This window comes from Haliotis rubra, unplaced genomic scaffold, assembly GCF_003918875.1.
Source record: "Haliotis rubra isolate DU_JTF1 unplaced genomic scaffold, ASM391887v1 Scf110, whole genome shotgun sequence".
NCBI lineage: Eukaryota > Metazoa > Mollusca > Gastropoda > Lepetellida > Haliotidae > Haliotis > Haliotis rubra.
Genome location: NW_025765004.1, coordinates 772,123 through 799,095, shown reverse-complemented (window position 1 = coordinate 799,095; position 26,973 = coordinate 772,123). Strand labels below are relative to the sequence as shown.

At 41.6% G+C, this 26,973-nt stretch overlaps 2 protein-coding genes across 2 annotated transcripts in view; both read left to right on the top strand.

The window, feature by feature from the left end:
* The window catches only part of LOC124286115, a 36,472-nt gene extending 20,367 nt beyond the window's left edge, over positions 1-16,105 (top strand). The window contains exons 17-35 of the mRNA XM_046722458.1: positions 403-666; positions 857-1,103; positions 1,335-1,566; positions 1,904-6,595; positions 6,760-7,095; positions 7,298-7,463; positions 7,686-8,154; positions 8,769-8,916; positions 9,231-9,351; positions 9,538-9,809; positions 9,937-10,303; positions 10,616-10,830; positions 11,342-11,746; positions 11,855-11,999; positions 12,112-12,309; positions 12,639-13,013; positions 13,251-13,561; positions 14,475-14,543; positions 15,453-16,105. Of these exons, the coding sequence (XP_046578414.1) occupies positions 403-666; positions 857-1,103; positions 1,335-1,566; positions 1,904-6,595; positions 6,760-7,095; positions 7,298-7,463; positions 7,686-8,154; positions 8,769-8,916; positions 9,231-9,351; positions 9,538-9,809; positions 9,937-10,303; positions 10,616-10,830; positions 11,342-11,746; positions 11,855-11,999; positions 12,112-12,309; positions 12,639-13,013; positions 13,251-13,561; positions 14,475-14,543; positions 15,453-15,497 (9,077 nt within the window). The 3' untranslated portion in view covers positions 15,498-16,105. The remainder of the gene's footprint in view (positions 1-402; positions 667-856; positions 1,104-1,334; positions 1,567-1,903; positions 6,596-6,759; positions 7,096-7,297; positions 7,464-7,685; positions 8,155-8,768; positions 8,917-9,230; positions 9,352-9,537; positions 9,810-9,936; positions 10,304-10,615; positions 10,831-11,341; positions 11,747-11,854; positions 12,000-12,111; positions 12,310-12,638; positions 13,014-13,250; positions 13,562-14,474; positions 14,544-15,452) is intronic.
* Positions 16,106-21,775: 5,670 nt separating this feature from the next.
* On the top strand, positions 21,776-25,278 carry LOC124286106 (60S ribosomal protein L37-like). Its single transcript, XM_046722446.1, has 4 exons — positions 21,776-21,897; positions 23,132-23,267; positions 23,890-23,974; positions 25,165-25,278. Exons 1-4 carry the CDS (start codon positions 21,895-21,897, stop codon positions 25,241-25,243), a joined length of 303 nt encoding a protein of 100 aa, XP_046578402.1. The 5' UTR covers positions 21,776-21,894; the 3' UTR covers positions 25,244-25,278.
* Positions 25,279-26,973: the final 1,695 nt, after the last annotated feature.

Sequence of the window (26,973 nt, the reverse complement as noted above, 5' to 3'; positions counted from 1 at the left end):
CCCCCTGTGATTCCCATTAATAAGCCCTGTATATTCCCCCTGTGATTCACATTAATAAGCCCTATATATTCCCCCTGTGATTCACATTAATAAGCCCTGTATATTCCCCCTGTGATTCATATTAATAAGCCCTGTATATTCCCCCTGTGATACACATTAATAAGCCCTGTATATTACCCCTGTGATTCTTATTAATAAGCCCTGTATATTCCCCCTGTGATTCACATTAATAAGCCCTGTATATTACCCCTGCGGTACATATTAATAAGCGCTATATATTCCCCCTGTGATTCATATAAATAAGCCCTGTATATTCCCCCTACGGTACATATTAATAAGCGCTATATATTCCCCCTGTGGTTCACATAACTAAGCCCTGTATATTCCCCTGTGTCCCGCCAGCTGGCTACGTCAACACAGAGGCCGAGAAGACCTTGAGCGGATCCTACAAGTACAAAAAGGATGAGTATATGTTCCTTGCACGAGCTTTGATAGCAAACAGCGGGAAAGCAACCACACGCATCGTGCCCACCCTTGTCATCAGTATGCCAAAGAGAGAGATTATCAACCTGAAAGGATCAGCCGAGTACAAAACTAGAAAGTCCTTCAAGGTAGACACAGTGGTCCGGATGGAACCGATCCTTCAGAATCCCTTCAAATTCAAGGGTAAGTGAAGCACACGCATGTTTCATATCTGGATCCACACTAATAAGACACTTGGCTCCATGCGGTTAGTAATTTTGGGGATCAAATTGTGAAAAAGGTTTCATTTAAAACACTTTGTTCCTGACATGCGTAGTAACAATGATTCACTATTGAAATGTATTAACTTGTCAAGATATATCCTTTTATTCAGCTAACTTGGTCCGATCTGAGAACATGAAGAGAAAGAGGCTCAGACGGTTTAAGGGCAGCGCCCAACTCACCTCGGATTTCATCACTCTGAAGATGAGCTCCACCTTGGAGAAGAGGGGCAAAGGGACCATGTCCAGCCAGTTGGTCCTCGACTACACTCTCCCTAAAATCAAGAAACAAACAATTACTTTCAGCAGCAAGTTTATTGACAGAAGCACGAAGACGTCAAAGACATACAAGCTTAATAGGTACAGTATGCCTCTTTACATCGTCATATCTTAGCTGACAGACCCCTCTTACAATTTCACATGAACAGCTGGCGTTAGGGTCATATAGCTGCGAGAAGCTTCGGTTTTGTAAGTTGATTCCCTTGTGATATCGTTTGAATGTGAATATTATGCATGGACTAATGCACATTCTAAAGGTAACATGTTATAATAAAACAAATGTCAGTTACACATTTTGCTTCAATTTCGCAGCAACTTGGATGTGAAACAGAACAAGGAATACAACATGATCCTAGATGTGGGCGTGAACAGCATGTCTCGCCACAAGGAGTTCGAGATGAAGTTCCGGCACGGGGCAACTGTACGTGACATGAAGGACAAGAGGAAGGAGTTAAGCCTACTTGCTTCTGTGGACCACAAGGTCGCTTCCTCTGGCAGCCCTGCATCTATTGACTATAATGTCAAAGCCGTCTACCCTCCCAAAGTAGGTACATTTAAAACGCTATAACATGTGGTTTGGTTTGGTTGCTATTAAACGCCGCACTCAGCAATAGTCAAGCTATATGGCGGCGGTCTGTAAATAGTCGAGTCTGGACCAGACAATCCAGTGAGCATCGATCTACGCAATCGAGATATGATGACATGTATCAATAAAGTCAGCTTGCCTGTCCACCCGATCCCGTTAGTCGCCTCTAACGACAAGCATGGGTTACTGAAGTCCAATTCTAACCCGGATCTTCACGGGTCTGTTGACATACATGAAAGGACACTGCATCCAGTTTCTTGAAGCAATTGGGTCATTCTCAAATTTATGTTTTCAGGATGTGAACATCCATGCTAAGGGTCATCACAGTCATGACAAGAGGAACCTGGCCTCCTCCCTGTCCGTGTCCTATGGCAAGAAACAGAATCTAAACACAGCCTTCAAACTTCGAGATCGCACTCGCAACAAACTGCTCAACTTAGAGGGTTCATTTACCCTCGCCTACCCTGGACGTGACATAGAATTTGTCAGTAATCTCACACAGAAAAGCCGCTCTAAATACCTACACATCACAAATCTGAATCTGCAGAAGGGACAAAAGTCTACACTCGTGACGTCTTTTGAGAGACCTACGTCAAACAGCGTTGAGTTATCAAGTGAAGCAGTTATCCATGGATATGAGCCTGTACGTTTTGATGGATCTGCAAATCTTAACTGGAAAAATCTTAAACTCTCAGGGAAGGTAACCAGGAAAGGTGACGTCTATGGGTTAACAGGGGAGTCTGTTGTCAATACAAAACAGAAGAATGGTAAATGGAAGCTGGTGGTAGACTACCTCAAGAAACAGGTCACAATCACAGCGAACGGTGGAAAATACGGTGATAAATATAAAGCGGCCTTTGACACTGAATTAAATGGAGAGACTGCTGCTAGGCCGAGGTATTCTGGATCGGTTCTATTCCATAACAAAGGTGGGGCCAACAGGAGAATGGGAGGAAACTTTGAATTTAGAAGTCCTATTGAGAATTATGAAAAGATTGCTGGAGACTTCGACTATTCCAACGACAGGAAGGACGTCAGTGTTAAGGGCTCTGCAGGGTATGGGCGTAAACAGATATCAGCCACTGCAAGTATGGACAAGCCTTTCACAATAACAAACTTGGGTCTCAGCTTTGCTGCAACAACACCATTCAAGGGATTAGAAGCCATTGAGATGAATGTCATCAATAAGTTTGATAAAACACTACTGACTCAAGTCAGGTATGTTGTTGGGCCTCACAATGCTGACATAAAGTTTAATGCTGAGTATGCTGTCACAACTCTCAAAAGAGACATCCAGGCAGGGATTGTATTTAAGTCCAGTCAACGTGCATACAGAATTGTATCTGTCACCATTGAACACAGTGACGATGGGCATACATATAGTAAAAGCAAAGTGAAATATAATGACAATGGAGACATGTACAAAGCAGAATTCGACATGAATGCTATAAATACGAGAATAAATTTCAATGGAAATGGTAAACTTGTCCTCACATCTCCAAATCACAAGATAACTACGACCCTTCATCATGAGCATCGCCCTTATGCTCTAAGTACCGTTTTTAACACCGATTGGGGCAAAGGACAGAAGATTCGTGTTGATGTCAGCGCTGACTATGAAAAGATAGTCAACACCAAGGTGAACAGCGCAGTAATTATCCAGACACCTTGGACACCAGTTAATGATGTAGATGTTAACCTTAGCTACGAACAAGGAAAAGGATATCTCAAGCTGCATACATTAGCTAAGAGTGACAGACAAACTCTGGTCCTGCTTGACTCTAATTACCGAAGAAATCACGGTCTTGCTGAGTTTGATGTCAGCCTAACTGGGTCACTGCTAGAAAATGACATCATAGGTAAAGTGAATGTGAATGAATATGAGAGTAATCCAAAGAGAGGACATGCAGAATTCCAGTGGGCAAGAACTCAGAAGATATCAATGGATGTGTACCTTGATTTGCAGACTGCTGTTCACAGTGTTGACTCCAGTGTTAGGATCACGACACCATTCAAGGATGCAGGAAATATCGTTTTAAAGTTAAAGAACAAAAAACGAAGTGGAGAATACGTATCCAAACTAACACTAGAGTATGGCCTTGGTATGTTCATTACAGGAGAAACTCATGTTAACCTAGACAACTTGAAGAATTTCAGAGTAAGTATCGACTCTTCCTTCCCAAAGATGCAACATTTTGAAAGTGGAATTGAAATGTCTGGATCAGTTAAGAAGGTCGCCAAAGTTTCCGCCGATGTTGAACTGCGGCCATTGATGGGGAAAGTGGCAGCAGAAGCCAGCTGGAACCTTGTTAAACAGCTCAGTTGTGCGTTCAGGTTAGACACACCCTTCAAGCAGTTCAGATACCTTCAGGTGACAGGTAGCCATCTCACAAACAGACGTGACAAGATGTGTCAGTTGAAAATGGAATATCATCCCAGCAAAGTCATCGTCCTGAACACTACATATCATATCAATTCTATTACTGATTTTGCACTTGACACGGCCCTTGTTACCCCCTATCCTAAGTATGGGAAGTTTGAAGCTGAGATATCTTTCAAGAAACCAGGCATTGCAATGGAGGGACGAGCATCTTTGAAGACTCCTTTTGAAAAGTACAGAGTTATTTCAGCTAATTTTAACCATGCCATGACCAGGCAAAATATTCAGACCCACGTTGAGGCAAGTTACGGACCAGGGAGGAAGATTGAATCAGACCTGTATCTGAATTTGAATAATGGAGTTGGTGGCACTGTAACACTCCACTCACCATTTAAGGGGTTTGAGACCATCAGAGTAACCCTTAATCATCAAGGTAAAACATGGAGGGATTTCACATCTAAGACAGAAGTCCAGTATGCCAATCAGCGAATTGAGGGAGATGTTTCATTTAGACATGATTCTAAAACAGTTGGATCCCTTTTCGTGAAGACACCATTCCCAGGATTTGAAAACATAAATGCCAAGATAAATAGAGAAGGTACGATTAACGACTTCAAATTGAAGGGAATCCTAACATATGGCACTAAGAACCATGAAGGTGCACTTCAGTTTGCAATGAAAGATGACCGTTTTGGAATTGCGTCTGTGCTGAAGTCACCATACCTTGAAGACATGAAAGTAACCTATATGATGAATGGTAACTGGACAGACTTCTCAACCAAATCAGAAGTGGCTTATGGTTCAGCCTACAAGCTTGACGAAGATATAACTTTCAAGGTTAGTGGCACAGACTTCAGTGTTCGTTATGACTCGGGATACACTTGGCAGGGTGAAAGCAGATCTGTTGGAGTCACAGCTGTCAAGCAAGGGGACATTAATAACTTTAATGCAGAGCTTGGGGGAAAGTTCAACACCAAAGTAGTCCATGCTGTTACATCTTTCCAGAAGGGCAGAATATCAAGGGGTAATTTTAGACTTACCACCCCCTGGAAACGATATACTGATATCGGAGGTTCCTTTGATCATACTGGGGATGAAACCCATTTCACGACCAATGCTAGATTCAACATTCGGGATAACATGGAGTACGAAGCAAGAATTGAAAACCTGAAACAAGGTAAAAGGAGGATTGAAACTACCGTTGAACTAAAGACACCTCACAAGGGCCATGAAGATTACAAATTAACATATATGCATAGCTTAAGGAAAGACAGACTGATAGCGGAGGCAGAGGTTTACCGTAACAGACGCAGTGCCTACTCCGCTGATGTGAATGTAGCCTACACTGTCCCGTTCACTGGCACGCTGAACATCATCACTCCCCATGAAGGATACAGAAATATCAAAGCATCTGGAAACTATGAGAAGAGAAACAGCCGTCACACATTCTCTGCCACTGCTAATGTTGGCAAGCATGGTGCTATCACTGCAGAGTCAACTGTTGATACCAGTGGCGCCCCTTATAGAGGCAGCGCTACGGTGAATACTCCTTTCACAGGATATGAACAAATAACAGTGCTCTTCACACATCGGGGAAAACATATCCGTGACTTTAAAACAACATTGACAGCAAATCTTCCCCAAATGGAAACAATAACTGGTGAATTGTCGAGCGTCTTCCGTACTGGAAGGGATTATAATGGGTTGTTCACAATGTCAAGCGGCTTGAAGAACATGGAAAAGATAAGAATATTGTTAAGAGGCTTAAGGACAGAAGAGTTGTCCGAGCTCCGTTCTGAAGTTGGTTGGCAAGAAAACAAAGTTATCACCACTTCTTCAACATTCCGCTTTGTAAACAATATGAATGGGGTGGACCTAGCTACTGGAACATCCATCACAACTCCATTTAGCCAACTTGCCACTGCTAACTTCAAGTTGGATCACATGCACAATTCTGAAAAGCTTGCTGAGAGGATCGCTTTTGACTACAACGGAAAATCTTATCTGGATGCAGACATGGACTATACTCATGGGCGTCGACATGAGTGTTCTGTCAATGTAAGAACACCTCAGCCCATGTCAATGAGAGTTGATGGTCAGTATGAGAGGAACCAGTTTAGCACAGATCTCTTCCTTAATTGGAACCAAGATGAGCTTGAGAGTAACGTCAAGTTTGAGACAGTCTACAATGATAGAACTGTCAGTTCTAACGTGGACACCGACTTGAAATTCATGATTATCCACCCAGTGAGAACAATGGGAATTGAGACTGTGGTAAAGAGACTCCCTATGCAAATGCAAAACAAAGCCCTCATTACCTGGGACCAAAAGAATGGCAACACATTTGCTTATGATGTGCAATGGAATGACCGAAATAGCCGATATCGACAAGCGCGTGATGGCAGTGTCCAGGTTGTAGTCCCAACAAGAAGTGTGAAAGTACGTGGATCCTATGTTAACAGTACGTCTGGGAAGAGCTTAGATGCCACAGTGATGTGGGATTCAGAGAGAGACCAGACTAAGCAAGTGGCTGTCAAGTTGGACATGGATCAGAGGAGCACTTCTGTTAAGAGGTCTGTCCTGGTCCATCTGCCATCAATTAAAAAGGTAAGAAGAAAATGTAATCAAACGTTTGTTAAGTGAAATGATGATACAGCCACATTAACATGCATGTATGTTCTAGATGATCTCAAACAAATCCTTGCATGATCTGAACAAACTTTATACTATGTCTGAAATCTACAAGAAGACACTCTATTTCTTGTGTATAGGACTACAAACTGGAAACATCCATGATCAGAAACCAAGGCAACGTTCTCGTAGACGGAACAACCGTATTCACCTATTCTCCTGATCCACGTAAGGCCTTAACTCTTACCACAAAGCTGGAGAATCTGGGACGCAGTGGTTACAACAACTACACCGTGTCTGTAGGCATCAATCACCCGTCGACATACACCAACCTGCTACTGAACACACACATGGGCAAGACCTCCACGACCTGTTCGAGTGGTCTCCTCCTTTCTTATGAAGCCCGGAACAGAGAGAAGAAGTACTTCGTCCTCAGGGGTGATGTAAACCACAAAATGAACAAAATGAATATTGAGGTAAGACCTTACTTGCTTACTATTGTGTTTGAACTATAAAACTCAACATGTCTTCAATTTTCTCGCGTCTGAAATGACATTAAATCTATTATTTGAAGTCGAAAGTGATTTGAATGTACTTTTTTCATAAAAGTGAAAAAGTGGGAAGTAGATATATGATATATTGATGCAGCAATAATTTATTGATTACTGGCGATTGCAGGCGAGTTCCCCCCTGAAACATGTTGTTCTGAGTGGCTGGTTGTATAAGGGCATTGAGTACCACTTTGGACTCACTAATACCTACGACCACAACAAGGTCGTCAACACAGAGATCATGGTCGACACTGGCAAAAAAACACTCAACTTTGACTTCGCCTACAACTCTGGTAAGTATAACATTTCGTTTGAATAAGTCCCATATAATCATGACTATTGATTAATTTTCTCTGAAATGTTCCACTTCATATCTCACCTTCAGTGCTACTGTCACATTTTCTTCAAAATTAATAATGGATACAAAGTATTTCAATATGCAGATAATAGTTATGTACCATGTATAGCCGTTTGGCTACTGAGGTTTTCTATGTGACACCGTGTCCTGTTTCCAGAGGATCCTAATGACAGCATCCACCTGTCGGCCGGCTACGTGAACGACACAGCCGTCCAAGCTGAAATCTACAGAAAGGTCAACCAACAGCGTGTTCCAGAAAGTTGGGTAGCCGTGCGTCTCAACTCGTCGCATATCCTGCACACTCGCGTCACCTGGCGTCCTAACTCTCTCGTGGAGCTGCAGCGGTTTGTGTCGTCCAAGGTCATGGTGTACAGCTATGTGATGAATGAAGCCGCGAGTGAGGTGTCTCAGGCTATGGGACAGGAGGTGACGGCCAAATACAACAGAATCGCCAACGAAATCTTCAATGAAATGGAGCCAGTCTTTACTCTTCTGGAGACGGAAATGGCGAATGCCAAGGTTAATTTGGACATAGTCCGACGTGAAGTGCGCAGAGCCTACAGACGGAACGACTTGTTTATCAAGGACATGGGCGATGCTGTCAATGGCGCTTTCAACCAGATGTTGTAAGTTGACTTACATTTACGTCCATAAACTGAGTGAGCGAGTGAGTTTGGTTTTATTCCAGCAGTATCACCATGGGGGAGATCAGAAATGGGGTTCACAAATTGTACCAATGTGGGGAATCGAAACCGGGTCTTCGACATGACAAGGCAACACTTTAACCACTAGCCTACCCCACCGCCCCACGTACATACAAAGGGAGATTTTTGTTTGTGTCATGAGTATAGGGCTCACGCCGAAGACCTGGGCTCGAATCCTTGGTTATAATGAGTGAAGCCGGTCTCTTGTGTTCCCCGTGATGATACTGCTGGAATATCACTTGAGGCGTACTGTTTACTGAATAACGTGCATCACATGCATGTTTGTCAACAGCTCAGTGGTTATATTATGGGCAACGGTCCACACAATCAGCCACCACATACTGTGATCATCCGATGTCCATTAGTCGGCTTTTCAGAAGAACATAGGACACCGAGGACATACCTTACCCCTTAATGGAAATAGGATATTAGATGTTTAAACTGAACTTATTAATATTGGTTTGGGACTATTTTTATCTGCAAACCTTTCAGTTTCAGTTTCTGACAGCAGTTTTACAGGCATATGTTTGTTTCAGTGGCGGATTTGGCAACTTTGTTGACGAATTTGAAAGGTTCTATGTGACGACTGAAAGGACCTTAACACAATTGCTTCACACTCTTAAGAACTACCCGATCACTCAGAAATATATGCAGTTTGTAGATCAGCTCATCAGTGATATCAAGGTGTGTATATGGCTATATCATGCATCAGTCAGTACGTTTTCAATACAGACCAGGTTTCAGTGGATTTGAATGTATAATAACCGAATAACTGGATCGTATGACGCATTCAGTACCGGGTACACTGATACTTCGGGGTGGGGTTAAAATGTGATTTCAGATATTTACATACAGTAAGGTTATGGCATTCTTTATGTTTTTATTGAAGAATATGAAATTTAAATGTGACATTCTTATAACTAGGGCATAACTAAAGCTGTATTAGATCTTTATCATTACATATTCATGAATTGTTATATGTTGTCATGTATGTTCAGAAATTCCGCCAGACGAGTACTGCCAAGTTCCAGATGTGGACATACCAGATGGACAAGGCATCTGACCAGCTGTACAGGTCCTACCTTACAAACACACGTTCTCTGCAAAGGAGGATGAAAGGTGGGTGTCAGTAACATTCCAGTGAGCAGCACAGAACAAGCATACTATGAGATCAGATCATTATCAGTACTGCCAAATATTGTCTCCTGTTTCGTTTCCATTACGTTATATGTATTCGAATTTCCATGATCCCTGCGTTAGACATGTATATCAGGGTCCTCACATGGTGTGCATAATGTAATGCAGGTTTTGTGGCCACTGTCATGGAGCATCCAAAGGTGAAAGACATCCGGGCAACCTACGCCAACCTGAAGTCTCGCGTTGCTAGCCTACCGGAAGTGGACTACAAACAATATGGAGAAATCATAGATCGAGCCATACAGAATGCCCTGGATTCCCTTGAGCTGGGAGACAAGTACAAGGTGATGAAGACAAAGGCGAAGGAAGCGTTTGAATCCCTTAACATCCACCAAGACCTGAAACGGGCATATGGTATTGGAAACGAAATCAACCAACAGGTATTGTATTACAGTTTTCTGTTGTTATTGCATGCTTGTTGTGCACGGTTCTTTGTATGTGTGGTACGGTGGTACACGCGGCTGAACTACCCTGGGAATCTTATGTTATGATTATATGTTATTACAGCTGGTGTGGGCCTACAAATACTGGGACTTGGATTCCAATCTCCGTCTCACCATGCTCAGGCTGTACGAGGCATCACGCGACATGATTTTCATGGAACTGAACAAACTGAAGGACAGTCTGGTGGACCTTGACAAGTCCAGGGTTATTGTGTATGATCCGCTGAATGGAGAGCTGCAGGTGGAACTATATCTGCCGATTCCTCTCAAGTCTCTGGCAGAAGCACCGGACTTCAACATCCGCCGTTACGTCCACAAGATGAAGACCTTTGTCAACAGATACATCCCTGGCAGCAACTACTCCGTGTGGGACACCTACTACAAGTTTGTGCCTTCGCTGGACTCATCAACATGGATGCCACCTTATAAAGGTGAGACATAAAGGCAGTCGGCGTAGAGATGTCGGGTCTTGCATGCATACTCACTGATTAATTCATATTGTGTAAATTGCTGAGCAATTGTTTCAGAGCACTGGATATCAAAATGTTCGCCAGAATGAATTATTCAGGGTTGGGCACGGTCGACATTTTTAATTACACTATCATTGCAGAAATATGCCTTATTTTCATGCTAGGATGTTCTATCCGCCAGGCCAATCTGACATAAGGTATTTCAAGTTGATGATGTTTAGACATCCGTGGTCTGAGGTCCGCCTTTAACGATAGGTATTGTTATCTTCACAGCCTATGCTGCGGTCGTGGGTAACCAACACTTCATTACATTTGACAAGAAGCACTTTGATTTTGCTGGACGCTGCAGCTACGTGCTGACCCGTGACATGGTCAACGACACTTTCACTGTAGTCCTCAACTACGACAACAACATGCGTGCGCCAAAGAAGAAGTCACTGCTTGTCATGTTGAGCGGCGTCAACATAGAGATCGCCACAGACTACAAGGTTAGATCCATATATGAGCAACACGAAATGTTAAGATTAGAGTCTTGTTAAAATACAAGTACTGTCAGTACGACAGCCAAAATTACAACAAATACTTTTGTAATTAGGGTCGTATCGGAAATACCCACATTGATATCTCGAAACAGGTCAAATGTCTACTTTCAAGGATACATCACAAATAATATAGCCAATAAAATACCTCTCAATATATATACCATACTGTTTTCGCCATTGGTCTTGAACTATTAGGACTCGGAACACGGAAAATTCTCATCTTTAATTTAGTTTAAATAGCTATGGTGTCCAAATTTGGTGGTTTTCATCTTTTCTAGTGATACTGTCGAATAAACATTTGTAAGAGTTTTCCATATGTCTATAACACATGGTATGGATTCCATCGGCGTCATGAGACCAGCCCCTAATGCATCAGTCGGTAATAACGTTTAACGCAGGTTTGGACGTGACGGAGGATATCATCGGCCATGTAACATATTGTCTCTGACTCTTGCAGGTGTTGGTGAATGACCGGCCGGTGGAGTTGCCCTTCACACAGGGCAAGGTGGAGGCCATCAGGGAGAACTATCACATCACCATCGACGATGGTACTGGCCTGACTGTGGAGGTAGATCCAGTTAACGACATCTACACCATCGGACTGAGCGGCTGGTACCACGGTAGGGTGGCCGGACTGCTGGGAACATTCGACAACGAGGGCAGTAATGACATGCTCGCCATCAATCGACAGAAACTGACTGATGTCACTGACTTCGCAAACTCTTGGGAGGTTGGTCGCCGATCATGCAGAGCCTCCAACAAAGCCATCGACATCAGCATGGTCGACGTGGACTCCGTCTACCCAGAGTGTGCTGCACACTTCAAGACTCAGGCATCACCGTTTAGACCCTGTTTCTCTGTGGTAAGTGGGTCATCAAGTACATCGTAGTATGGTTTCACTGACGGCTAAATACTGTTAAAATACAACAGAGAGTGCCTATGTTTAGAGTTGACCTGTTGGTTGTTGTAGGTACCTGCTGAAGAGTTCCTCCAGACGTGTGTAGGCTACGTCCAGACCGGAGCCACACCAACCAATGCCAGCTGCAGGACAGCAGCACAGTACACTCATCTGTGCAGAACCCACGGCGTCTACCTCAGTGTACCCACGAACTGTGGTCAGTAGCAACTTTTCGTGTCTTTACCCCATTACGAGGAGACGAGATCTGTATGAAAATTCACACCACTACATGTACGATGCGCTTCACTCAATTAGTTGTTCTCCTTCAGTAAGCTGTGCCCTGACCAGCGACCTGACCTCCATCACCAGCGGTATGTCCGTGCAGCTGACCGCTGGAGACCAGGAGGCGCCACTGCCGTCGTCCGCAGACGTGGTATTGGTTCTTGAAGAGAAGAGTACACAGAAGTTAACAGCAACAACACTTGGAGATCTCGTTACTGACGTGGACTCCGCACTCAGGACTGTTGGTATGTATCAGGGTGGACATAGGTTGTGTGGTACTCTCATTGCACAAAGCAGCATTTCGTTGTGCGGAATTGTGTCCCTTAGTAATGCAAGGAGCTGGTAAGTGATAGTGGTAATTCATTTTGTCGGAACCATTCCGGAGCATAACACGCTGAAAATGTCAACGGAGTACGTCATAACTACAAGTGGAGTACTGTTAACGACCTTAAATCTAACACACACGCATGCATCGTTCTCACACAAGCTGAATTCCTTTAATTAGTTTCATAATTTAAAGGTGCATAGTTTTCAGAAGCAGAGTTTAGCTTTGATTCATCTTTGTCCCCGACAGGTATCAGTGAAAACAAATATGGCTTGGTTGGTTACGGAGGTCCCGGTCGTCTAGTGACAGAGCATAGTCGAACATTTGACGGTCAGCTCTTCAGCAAGTCCAAGGGATTCATAAAAGGCGTTGAAGGTATCGTGTACTCTGAGAACAAGGCTTCAGGGGACGGTCTGGCCGCCATTCGACTTGCCACCAACTACCCCTTCAGGACAGGAGTGGCCAAGGTCATCCTGTTCATCCCAGCCTCAGACTGTGAGGCCACTGAAGCCCACGTTGACATGGACGGGATACTGAAAGCTCATGGTTTCGTCATGCATGTACTCCGCAGCAAGCCAGTGGACATCAGAGACAACAGGCCTGTCAGAAATGTTCAGATATATGGTGAGTGTCTTGACATCTTGAGACATGGGCAGTCAGAAGTGTTTAGATATATGTTGAGTGTCTTGACATCTTCAGACAACAGCCTCGCTAGAAATATTCAGATGTATACTGCTTAGATTCATTGAAGGTTCAGTGAGGTTCATACTTAAGTATTCAAAATGGGTCCATTTTCTAACTCAATCCAGCTCACCAAGGCTAAGAGCAGGTTAATGAAGTTATCTCCCTTCCTATCTGCAGGCATGGATCAAGCACAGATTTTCACCATGAGGTCTCGCAGAACACGCAATGAAGATCTGTTCAAGAAGCTGGTCCAGCCAGGGGACAGGTGTTCTCAGCTTGCCCTCAATTCTAACGGTTCAGTCTTCGACTCCACCCACTTGCAAGGTGGCAGCTCCAAGATCAAGAGAGAATTTGTCAAGAAGTTTGCCTCCCGTGTCGCCAAGACAGCAGCACCGCCACAGTGTCAAACATGCAAGTGTGAACAGGATGCAGCAGGGATGGGCAAAACCGTCTGTAAACCATGCGACCAGGCGTCTTTCTTGTGGAAGGTGAGTGTTTTGCATCACACAGAAAACCTTGTGACATCCATCTCAATAGATGCATACGGGTCTTTTTAGGAGCAGGATCATGAAACTTTGTTTTAAATCATTCGTATCAGTATATTATTGCTGAAAAGGCGTAGAACGTTGGGCATTAAATGTAAAATATATATTACATATATCTGGTTTTGCCTCTGTTTGGGAGTAAACAGTAAAGAATTTCTTGTGGATTTCTTTAGAAGATTCAAGCTGGACATATTTATGAATTGTATTTATCATGTGTAAACATTGACGCTTATTGCATCCCTTCTAAGACAGTTTCAGTGCTCAGGCCGTAATCTTATGACTGGTATTCTCATGGTACGAATGCGTTATGTTTGTGTAAAGATCTTAATGCCAGTCTTTGGAGCAGCCTTGTATCACAGCTGAAGGGAATTCGTTCTCCAATGTTACTTCTGTGAGACTATTAGATACATCATCAAATCCTATTGTAGTAAACGGTCGGATTAAATGTATACATGTACTTTTAGCATTTATAGACAAAAGTGCACCGATTCATATATACGACCAATCCTACCATATACTGCGCCAGTGCAGCAGTGTAATTCAATGCGCGTTCTATAATGGGTCGAGGGTCCCTTTAACATAAAACTCCAAAGCTTCCATTTGGAACTAGTTCAGTAGCACATGATAAATATATACCATTTTCATGCGTACATGTCTCTCTGTAATTACACACCACTTATTGTTGTAAAAGTGTCGAGTAAGCAGACAAAGTGATGTTTGATCCTTTCTGCTACTTGGACTGCTAATTTGTCCGAGCCATGTCCCCTTGTCAAAATAAAGTCCCTGTCGTCCCGTGAGGTTCCTCTGTAGATGCCAGCTGCGGCAACTGGTGTATCTATGTGTTGTTGTGTTGCAGTACATGCCCGACTGGTGGAGTAGCAACAGAACACCCGTGGTGGGAGATGTCTTAACAGAACAACTGAAGGTACGTCTCAAGTCTCAGGAGACAATACTCAGTTCTCAGCTTGATAGTATATAGAGTGTCCTCTGGGTTCACAAACTCAATTCTTGGACATGTTTGGTATTCTGAAAGTTAACGTTTTGTGAGTACAGAATTACATGTATTGTTTTGTCTCAGATAGCAAAAGGCATATTAAAAGACAAAATTACGTAGAGGGTAATGTCCCGAGTAACTCTCCATTCCTTAAAAATAATGGAGCCGAGGCCCCGGAGGGGCCGAGGCACATTATTTAAGGAATGGAGAGTTACGAGGATATTACCCTGCTTAAATTACATTCAAAGAACTGGGGAAATTTCTGTTATCAAAATTAAATGTCAAAATGACAAAAGGAAGGCTTTAATTTGAAACTGGTACACATCGCTCCATTCCCGAAAAGTAATGGAGCGAGCAAACAATGGAATGACGTCACAAATGTAATTTAATCTTGACAGACGTGTATCACTTCTAAATGCCATTCAAAGCCTTTAATCTTACTGTTTAACCGAATGATTTTATCGGACTAAAGATCACTGTTCCTGGCTATATATGACTGCATCAGACTAACAATATCTGAAGCTATATGAATATATATGTATCCTACTGTATATGTAAGTATATGTGTGACTGTGTCTGACTATATCTATAGGCATTTGGCAATATATGACTTCACCCTGCTCTATATGACTATATCTAACTATGTGTTACAGCACCTCACCATGGCAATGGGTACAAGACTAATTGTGACTATCTGACTAAAGCAACGGCTATCTGGCTATATATGACCAATCTAACTATATATTACTGTAGCTGGATATATCTTACTATGTAAGACATATTACCATATCAATCCATATGAGACAGAGTCTGGTAGTATCTTACTGTTGTCTGTTACAGGAATACCTTGGGTCATTCCGGCGTCAGGTGTCACTAGCAGCCTGATGTGGTCGCGCGAGTTAGGGAAGGTCATCTCTCCTCGTGTTACACTACTTCAGATATGCCACACCTGTCCCTATAGTTTCCTCTTTGTCTACATCAGTATGTCACCTGTGTGTATGACGCGGTACACTACCACAGTCTAACTCTGCTCAGATCACCATAGATCCTGGCACCAGGAGGGACGTCGTCTTCAACGTTGTGTTCACTAGGATGTTTATATTCGTTGTTTATCGTCATAATCTTTCACTCCTTCATCATGCCACAATCAAATCAATAATCAGAGACAGAACTATAATCCATTACCTCTATTTATTAGACAGATAAATATGTTCTGTAGTTTTTGTTAGTTTTTAGCAAAACACCAATTTTGACCCCACAGTGGCTCAGTGTTCAGCGTATCACCAGTGTTTGGGGCAATATTCGCATTTTTAATTTTGCACGGTTTGAAAAAAACAGTTTGTGTTCAATGTTGTAACTTTGTACTTCTACATACCTGGATGAGTCACAGTGATCCGTCAAAGTGCCAAAGTTGTAAATAAATCGTTTTCTATTGTACATAAGTCTTTTGTATTTATTTCTTCCTGAATAAAAATGTTTAGCATTTTCATAAACATGTGTTTTATATTTTATTTGAGTACTACATTTTGTTTGCTTTTGAAGCATATATTATTACCATCTTACAACATTGACGAAATAATGATAAATACCAGAGGCGGATCCAGGATATTTTAGAATGTGTGTGTGTGCGTGCGCACTTAAATATCCCTCCCTCAATCACACGCACACACGCAACTCTGGATCCGCAACTGAATACCTGTCTTCAATCACGCACATATGACCGACCACCTCACAATTGGTAGTTTCGATTAACGAAAGTTACGTTCATGCAAATCAGCTGGAGTACTCAAAAACGCCCATCCTAGTGACAGTCACACTCAGATTCATTTTCTCTGACCGTAAGTGAAGTATACGAATAAAGATACACGACGACACAGAGCATCTAAATCTAACAGCTAATTGGTAATGGCATGACCACGATGTCACAAAGATTTTGGACGCACCACAACGTCTCCACGATCCATTATTGGGACCAAGTCGGTATATTAACACTCGACATTCTCGTGAGAAATCACTAGAAAGAGTGAACTCTTTACTTTACATTTTACACGTGAGTCCAGTTTACTAAAAGATATAATTTAACGTTTCTTAGAGATATAATTAACGTTTGGTTTGCCTCTGGACAAAAGGCCAACACAGTTGAAATGCCTTTTTTAATACAAACCGGTAGTTAATCATTAAGTCCAATCTTTCGCCTTGGAAACTTGAAATATAAAAAGCACGCAACTGTCTTGAACTGCCGGGGAAAACAGGTCAGCACTTGTCTGATTTTGGACGGAGTTTCAGCATTGAAAAGGACCTATGAACCGTACTGTTCTTGGTACCTAAGTAAGAGGTGATTTGCTAGGGGCGGACATTACATTTATCAATCGGGGCGCCTGCTTGACATCATGGTTGTACCAAATATACGGTTGCAAAATATGGGGATTTGGAAATTTTTGTTACGGAAACTAAATTATCTTTCACTGTGAATGAATTAGTTTTCGAAGATACGTGTAATTTAATGGGAGGACGGAAACATAAATAGATAACAACCATGAAACAATTATTTGACGAACTTGCGCTCAGTTACATGTCACAAACTTTTCAAAGTCAAGGCTGTCTAAAAATATAGTTAAACTTAAACCGAATGGTATTTACTTGTAATCATGGATATGAGCAAGATCAAAAATCTTCCAAAAGTTCAATTATATAATTGTAAACATGACTTTTTAATTTTGAAAAACTATTTAATTAATACATTTGATAACGTTTGGATAACTTTCCTGAAGTTCAGAACATTCGGTTTACGGACTGCAACAGACAGGTAGAGGAAAATATATAACAGTAACTGAAAGGAAATACATGTACCCACATTGTCAATTGTGTGATGAATTTCATTATCTTTTATGTGCCCGTCATTTGAATCTCATTCATAAATATGATCACATTTTCCCAACATGTGTAAAATGATTAATACATACATACTAATATTTGTATAGCGCCAATATCCAACTCAGCTGCTCCAAGGCGCTTTGTTTTCCTTCGATCATAGGATGTCAATCTCAACTCCCTGGAGATCATACATCTCTTGCAGCCATTTAGGCGCACCAGGTATATGTGTCTTTCCAATCCTTAATGATGTTATTTGTTCTCTTTGTAAATCTTCATGTAAATACAGATTCTAATTTCACATTGGATGTGATGTTATCGTTGTAGTGCAAACCATTTCAATCATTTTCTTTAAAACTTCATACATTCAAAAGTCATCATTGTTTTGATGAGTCCAAGGTGCACCGAAATTCTATCTTCTTTGTTTAATGCATTCAGCAAACACTCTGTGTACCCCCTGTTATCACAACCCATCACGTGTAAATGACAGCAGGTCTCTACACCCCGAACACAGGCCACCCAGTACCATTTGGGCCATTTTTCCCCCAAAACAATACATATTATTGATGTCCTCTGTTGTCTTCCGTCGAACACCCTGAGCTACCACCATTGAGGGCGCAAACAAACCGTAACGCTCTTTACATTACTATCGGCTTCTGGGGAGACGGGGAACACCAACTGAACCAGTAGTCCCTCGTTGTCATGTTGTAAATTTCCCACTGAGTTTGGAAAAGTACACAATCACACATTACTGTTAGCTTTAAAGCATATTCATGTATCATGTAGTAAAGGTGTGAGACCATCAGCGCAGGGGCGGATACAGAGGAAGGGTTCGCAACCCCAACCTCCACCCCACCCCTCTCTCTCCCGAAAACTCAATTCCGCTGAGGAGCATTTGCCCTAACCTTTATACTTTGTGTGCGCACGCACGCACGCACGCAAACACACACACACACACTTCTCCAAAATCCTGGATCCGCCCCTGCAGCGGACCACTTCACGGGACATCTATAATCCCCACGCCCTAAACTATTTACAAACTTACAGACCATGTTTAAAATGTGAAATGCCGCAATGATTGGACCATATATGCTTGGACTATTCACATAAATATTTAAACATTGTCAATATACAACTGAATACACAAATTAATGCAAATATACATCATGAACTTGTGTATAAAGTACAATACAAGTTAAGGTGTATAATCTACTGTCGAAATGCTCGGTCAGTATTATGAACAAGGCCTAAGCTGACAGAGAAAGTTACCGACTGGTTTGACCCAGAAAGTATCTTCAGTACAAGGCTCTTACGGGGTAATAAGGGCAGGGTTATATACGTGTACAGTACAAGGCTCTTAGAGGGGTATATAGGTGTACAGTACAAGGCTCTTAGAGGGGTATATAGGTGTACAGTACAGGACCCTTACAGCGTTATAAGGGCAGGGTTATATACGTGTACAGTACAAGGCTCTTAGGTATATGTAGGTACAGTACAGGGGGTATATAGGTGTACAGTACAGGACTCCTACAGGTTATAAGGGCTTAGCGTTATAAGGGCAGGGTATATAAGGGTTATATACGTGTACAGTACAAGGCTCTTAGAGGGGTATATAGGGTGTACACAAGGCTACAAGGCTCTTAGAGGGTTATAAGGGGGTTATATACGTGTACAGTACAAGGCTCTTAGAGGGTATAGGGTTATATACGTGTACAGTACAAGGCTCTTAGGGGGTATATAGGTGCAGGGTTATATATGTCAGTACAGGACTCCTACAGCGTTATAGGGCAGGGTATATACGTACAGTACAAGGCTCTTAGAGGGGTATATAGGTGTACAGTACAGGACTCTTACAGCGTTATAAGGGCAGGGTTATATACGTGTACAGTACAAGGCTCTTAGAGGGGTATATAGGTGTACAGTACAGGACTCCTACAGCGTTATAAGGGCAGGGTTATATACGTGTACAGTACAGGGAGGCTCTTAGGGGGGTTATATACGTGTACAGTACAAGGTGTACAGGGGTTATAAGGGCAGGGTTATATACGTGTACAGTACAAGGCTCTTAGAGGGGTATATAGGTGTACAGTACAGGACTCTTATAAGGGCAGGGTTATATACGTGTACAGGGGCTCTTAGAGGGTATATAGGTGTACAGTACAGGACTCCTACAGCGTTATAAGGGCAGGGTTATATACGTGTACAGTACAAGGCTCTTAAGGGGTATATAGGTGTGTACAGTACAAGACTCCTACAGCTTTAGAGGGTATATAGGTACAGTACAGTACAGGACTCAGCGTTATAAGGGCAGGGTTATATACAGGTACAAGGCTCTTAGAGGGGTATATAGGTGTACAGTACAGGACTCTTACAGCGTTATAAGGGCAGGGTTATAAGGGCGTTATAAGGGGTTATATACGTGTGTACAGTACAGCAAGGCTCTTAAGGGCAGGGTATATAGGTGTACAGTAACAGGGTCTCTACAGCAGGGCTCTTAGAGGGGTATAAGGGCAGGGTTATATACGTGTACAGTACAAGGCTCTTAGAGGGGTATATAGGTGTACAGTACAGGACTCCTACAGCGTTATAAGGGCAGGGTTATATACGTGTACAGTACAAGGCTCTTAGAGGGGTATATAGGTGTACAGTACAGGACTCCTTCAGCGTTATAAGGGCAGGGTTATATACGTGTACAGTACAAGGCTCTTACAGCGTTATAAGGGCAGGGTTATATACGTGTACAGTACAAGGCTCTTAGAGGGGTATATAGGTGTACAGTACAGTTATAAGACTCTACGTGTACAAGGCTCTTAGAGGGGTATATAGGTGTACAGGACTCTTACAGCGTTATAAGGGCAGGGTTATATACGTGTACAGTACAAGGCTCTTAGAGGGGTATATAGGTGTACAGTACAGGACTCCTACAGCGTTATAAGGGCAGGGTTATATACGTGTACAGTACAGGGCTCTTACAGGGTTATAAGGGCAGGGTTATATACGTGTACAGTACAGGGTCTTACAGAGGGGTATATAGGTATATAGTACAGGGCTCTTACAGGGTTATAAGGGCAGGGTTATATGCGTGTGCAGTACAGGGTTCTTATGGGGGTATATAGGTGTACAGTACAGGACTCTTACGGCGTTATAAGGGCATGGTTATATGCGTGAACAGTACAGCACTCTTACAGGGTTATAAGGGCAGGGTTATATACGTGTACAGTACAAGGCTCTTAGAGGGGTATATAGGTGTACAGTACAGGACTCTTACAGCGTTATAAGGGCAGGGTTATATACGTGTACAGTACAAGGCTCTTAGAGGGGTATATAGGTGTACAGTACAGGACTCCTACAGCGTTATAAGGGCAGGATTATATGCGTGTACAGTGCAGGGCTCTTATGAGGGTATATAGGTGTATAGTACAGGGCTCTTACAGGGTTATAAGGGCAGGGTTATATGCTCGTGCAGTACAGGGTTCTTATGGGGGTATATAGGTGCACAGTACAGGGCTCTTACAGGGTGATATACGTGTACAGTACAGGGCTCAAGGGTTATATGCGTGTACAGTACAGGGTTCTTACAGGGTTTTAAAGTCACTGTGTGTGACTGTGTGTGTGTGTGTGTGTGTGTGTGCATGCGTTAATGTGAATGGGTGTCGAATTTATGTGACGAATTTATTACCCTTAAGTTGTCTTTATTTAGCTAATCTTTAAAAACCAACATTCAATAGAAAATAACAAACTTCATATTGTATGTCTAATCAAACAGTCAACAGTCACATTTTATGTGTAACAGTGGTACATTGTTGTGTGTCACGTGACAGATTTGACGGGGTGTACGGTTCGTGCACCCTGGCAAATCCGCCTACATGGTTTCGTATATTTTGGCTATTGACAGTATTTAATTATATAACACATCCCAGTGATACGAAACTAAAATAATCACTCCTGCTTAAGGGTAATAAAAACAGATATACCTTGCTCTCGAGATGTCGGTCATCCATACATATATACTTATGTGAATGTATATATTCGAAATATGAATCTAAACACAAATCTTAATATATGCATCGGTATTCGGTGATGTATTTTAACATTTTGTACACTCAAACAGCAAGTATTCTCTGTACACAAAAGACATACATGCGGTTGGGTGTGTGTGTGTCCATTTACAGCGTTGTTAGGCCCCGTTGTTATAACTGGTTCCGCAAAAGATTTGTTGATTTTATTGAGGCTGGAGAGTTTTGCTTTGCATCTAAGTAAACATTTTTGTTTTCTGCTCGGCTTCTCGTGACTGACTGACTGACCGCTGCATAAAGTAATCACATGACGATCATGTGATACAAATATCAAAACATCCGGCTTACAATCAGAACGAGACTGAGCTCGTTCTCTCACTTCCGCTGGATAGAAAATGGTGGGTTTGTGAACTGGGGCAACTACTAAATCCATGAACATCACGTTTTCCACATAAGACATAATTTATGAAATCGGGTATTTCATTAGAGTAAAGTCACAAGTGTTCAACTATATACATATTCCCGAGTGGGAAGGTCTACAGTTGTTGAAAATACAGTTTGTATTTCACCATATACACGTGAAAACCACGGTGAACTCTGTACATTACCGAAGGAAGCGGCTATACACAGTGTGGTATTCGATGAAGTTTCTTCACAACAATACGTATTAATGTCCCATGTATATATGTGAGTTTTGCACAGCAAATAATATCTCAGATGGGTTAGGTTTACGTACATTCCTCCGACATATTCAGTCACATCCAAAGGTTTTCGACAAGATTATGATTTGACGCATGTCCAATGCTTGTGTCCTTTCCAGGAAATAACGTTTTGGCAGTAATCATTTGTCCATTTCATCTGTTGTGTATGGAGGAAATTCACTGCCAAGGAAAGGATGCAGAGTTTGGGAATTTAGATATGTTCGAATTGCATCAACAGTAGGCCTGTTAGTCAACTTGCGGTGGGGTTTTTTGTGGTTAAAGCGTTGGCTCGTCACGCCGAAGACCCGGGTTCGAATCCCCACATGGGTACAATGTGTGTAGCCCAGTTCTGGTTTCCCCCGCCGTGATGTTGCTGGAATATTGCTAAAACCGGTGTAAAACCAAAACTCACTCAGTCAGTCAACTTGCAAACGTACTACCTGGATACATACCTTTCAGTTGAACATATAACTTGCTATAAATTGATTGTGAACATTTTAGAATGAATTTTGGACATAAAATATATTCAAATAAATTACAAACAGTATACAGATACAATGAACACTGTTTATTATGTTTTTTGTAAGAGATAATGTAGTAACAGAATTGACTTTCATAATTCAATACAGATTTGTTGATGGTATTCCATTTCTGATGACTGATTATGGGATGATGTTTGTAGGTTGGTGGTCTGGCTTATGTGTGCCAACACATATTTTAAGTATCATGTTAAGACCTCGACATATCTTCAGTCAAATATGTTATATATAATCAATCACTTGAGAAAAGATCAGTTTTTTATGTATGTTATTGATACAGTGTATGCTGTTGCTATTGATATGTTTAAATTCAAATATGCATACACTCGTTTTGATGGCTGTCATTTTCTACAGAACTGTTGTTAAAAAATTCATTACCTCTTTGATTGTAGACCAAAGGTACATCCAGCTTTGGTAAGCGGCATAACAAGACCCACACACACTGCCGCAGGTGTGGGCGCCGTGGTTATCATATCCAGAAGAAAACCTGTGCATCATGTGGTTACCCTGCCGCCAGGAAAAGGACGTGTAAGTTCTAAGTGAAAAGGTCATGAGACAGGATAATCACAGGGTAGATCTCATTGAATGAACAAATATTTTGTGAGTTCAGTAAAAAATGTGAGAATGCATATGACACTTTCAGAAAGTAGGCCATTGTTTCTCCAGTTATAGAATCCTGCTTAAGTATAACGTTTGCAAATACAGTTGTACTGATGCATATTTAAGTATTATCACCATATTGCTGTATGGTGTTAGAACACGTTGTTCCAGTGATGTCGAACATTTAATTAACTTCATTGAAGGAGTAAAATGTCTCTCCGCACCTACCTGAATAGATTTATGAAAGAGTTCCTTACATACCCCCTGCCTATTTTATGATTTCATTACTTGTATATCTTTTCTTTGTATTTTTAAAAAAAAAAAAATAGTTGGGGGTACGTAAGAAACTCTTACCTAAATTTACAATAAAAAAGTTAGAGAATTAGCTTTGTCCAAACCTTGAATATTTGTCAAATAGTTGTTGATTGCGTAATTATTTTTGTCTTTAATACTGAAGTTAATAAGCATGTTTTAATTAGCTTGGAGTAAGTACTGTTTATGGCCATATTTGTTTCTGCCTGTTGCTATGACAACCAGTGGTATGTTACAGTTAACTGGAGCATTAAGTCCAAGAGGAGGAGGACAACTGGCACTGGCAGGATGAGGCATCTCAAGATTGTCTTCAGGAGATTCAGGTGGGGATTTAGTGTCTCAATGTGTATCAGCTAGGAAAAGGTATTCCGAGACAAGTGTGCATGATTTGTTGTTGGTAGAAACTGCTTACCTTGCACAGTGACTCGAGCAAAATTAGCCCAATGGGTGTGATGAAAACTCATGTCGGTTGTAAACATTTTATACAGCTCGCTCTACTGTTATTTCTTGATTAAATCGTCTCAATTAATTATCCTGTGTTCACTGACGCTGGTGTCAAGCAGCCAGTAAGGCACACGCTAATTACCACTCGCGTGTGATTGTTTGTATACGGTCAGATCATCCGACCGGCTGTGTTGATTGTCGGATTAACGAGTGTTTTTACAATGTATTTACAATAATCAGCTACTAGATTGGTGTGTCGGAGTTGGAATGCGAGAATGTCGGATTAACGAGAGTAATTATCACTGTTTTAAATGGTTCCCTAATTTGTTGTCGGATTAACGTGATTGTCGGATTAATGAGTGTCGGATTAACGAGAGCTGACTGTATATCATATCAGTAGCCAGAGTAACTGGGCATGATAGCATATGTTGTTCAAAATGTACGTAAGATTCATGACAGTTTGGGGGAATATTTCTTTACAGTGAAGAACATGCACATAATTTCGTTAAATGTCTCCAAAAATGTTCATGTTTCTTAACTTTATTTTGTTCAGTATATGTTATACCTTGACATCATGTGCTAATTGTTGTTCATGTGATCAACCACTGTTATTCTGGCAGCTAATCATACAATACAATAGGATATTTATATAGCGCACATATCCAGGCAACTAGTGCATGCTCAAGGCGTCAATCATTGGATGTCAATCTCAACGGCACATCGTATTATCAATCTCAACACCCTGGGGAGTATACAATTAGGCCACTAGGCGCACCAAGTTATTGTGGCTCTCTCATCCTAATGAGGTACCCATTCAGTAGTGTTGACGTGGTGATTGCTTGTCTCACTCAGTACAGACCAATGAAAAGATTTGGAAATATTTCATTGCGCTATATTATAGTATTACATGAAGGATTGTTTGTAGAACATTTTGTTAAGGATGACTAAATGTGTTTTCTCCAGATGAAAAATTAACACATTTATTCTTTTCTGGTTTTGTCCAAGGAAAAAGATCAATTATTGTTGTGAAATTCATAATTGCTTTACCCTTTTCGGGTTTTTTTTTCAGGAATGGATTCCGTGAAGGAACAACTCCCAAGCCCAGAAGGAAGGGAGCTGCTGCCCCATCAACCGCTGTGGCAAAATAATGTATCATGCATTGTAAAGTAAATGTCAGGTTTAATTTCTCTTGTGTTGTCTTTCTGGATATTTGCATATCGTGCATGCATATGCAGTGTTCAATGCAGTTGTCACTGATGTGTCAGAGGAAAGTAGGGTCATTTCTGGGAATGAGGGGGAGCAGATGACAGAACAGACAATGTCTTGGACTGCTACCAAGGAAGTTCAACACTATCCGTTAGCCTGTTCATGTGAATTAAAGTAGCATTCAGACTTCAAGGGGGCAACGTGCACATCCCCCTGAAACACGAATGACACTATTTCTAAGATGCCTAGCGGTTAGAACAATCGGAAAAAAAATACATTATCAGACAATAAAGGTATAGTTTTTTGATGATGTAACAATTGAATGACGTTTTCCCGTCACCGCGCCATTCTAGTGTGCCCCTCGTAATCGAATTATTTTACATTACGTCACAATGTAAGCAACGTCACGATTCATGTCAGTTGTCATCGCCTCGTATAGCCTCCTACAGTAAACTACTCCGTTGCATCCCGTTTCTTGGTTTGCAGTTGCTTCACGCAGCTAACATCACTGGTGGAAACATTACGTATATGTTTCACGACGGTTAAAATGTGTCAATTCGACTCACAAGTTTTCAGCGACACGGTACCGTTCGCAATGTTTACATTCCCACAATGCAATCGTGGAATATCGCTTGACTACTCAGCTTCATCTGGATGTACTGATCTAAACATACGTTGGTAGTAGAAATGCGACGATCATATTGCCCCATATGGTTTACGTTAATGACAGATGTAATTAAAATAATTCAGAGAAGATGTTTAATCCGAACGTAAACCGTCATCAAACTGTTATCATTTCCTTTTTTCTGGTACCGTTCGTCTTAACGTAGGGGGCAGACACATCAATAGAACAGCGCACCAGTTAGCCCTGTGCGAGGATCCTTAATTTAGGTCACCGACACCGTCGTTTGTTTTCTGCCTTAAATTAATCGTAATTATCCTTAGAAAGTATTAAATTTAGCATCTTAGAAAAGATGTAAAGTTCGCTCTACCCCAATGTGTTTTGTAATAAAGTATAGTTTTGCCCTGAACTATTATAACATCAAAGCACTCGGACTACCGTCATCATGCTTTAATTAATAACAGAAGGCATAATAGTTCAGGGCAAAACTATACTTTATTACAAAACACATTGGGGTAGAGCGAACTTTATTTCCTAAGTGAATAACATGGGTTCTTTGTTACTGTATTGTTAATATGTTTGTCCCTTCACCGTTGAAGTTCACATCAGCCCAAGAACAGTAGGGTGTGTTAAGAAACTCTTACCGAAGTATCTTAAGTACTGGATCCTTTGTCCATGCAAGCTATTTGTAGAATACCAAACAACCATGCCTTGTTTATCACGTGGAGTCATTTTGGTATTTGTCATGAAATTGATGCGTAAATAGCTCAATCCCAGCAGCTACAAACAATAAAAAGGGTCATCAAGGTATTGTGTGATTACACAACATTTATACTGGCTGTACTCTAAAGTACTCATTACAATCAACAGGTGTTTGTTTGTGAAGGTAGTTTGTACCTGTCAGGAGTGACATCATGGAAGCACACATCAGGTGTGCAAGTCTTATTTCTGTGTAGCCTGGTGGACAATCTATAGTCTGATTCAACACCTGGCTGAAGATACATCAGGAGGAAATGAGTACTGCCTTTGAAAAGAACATAAAAGAGACTG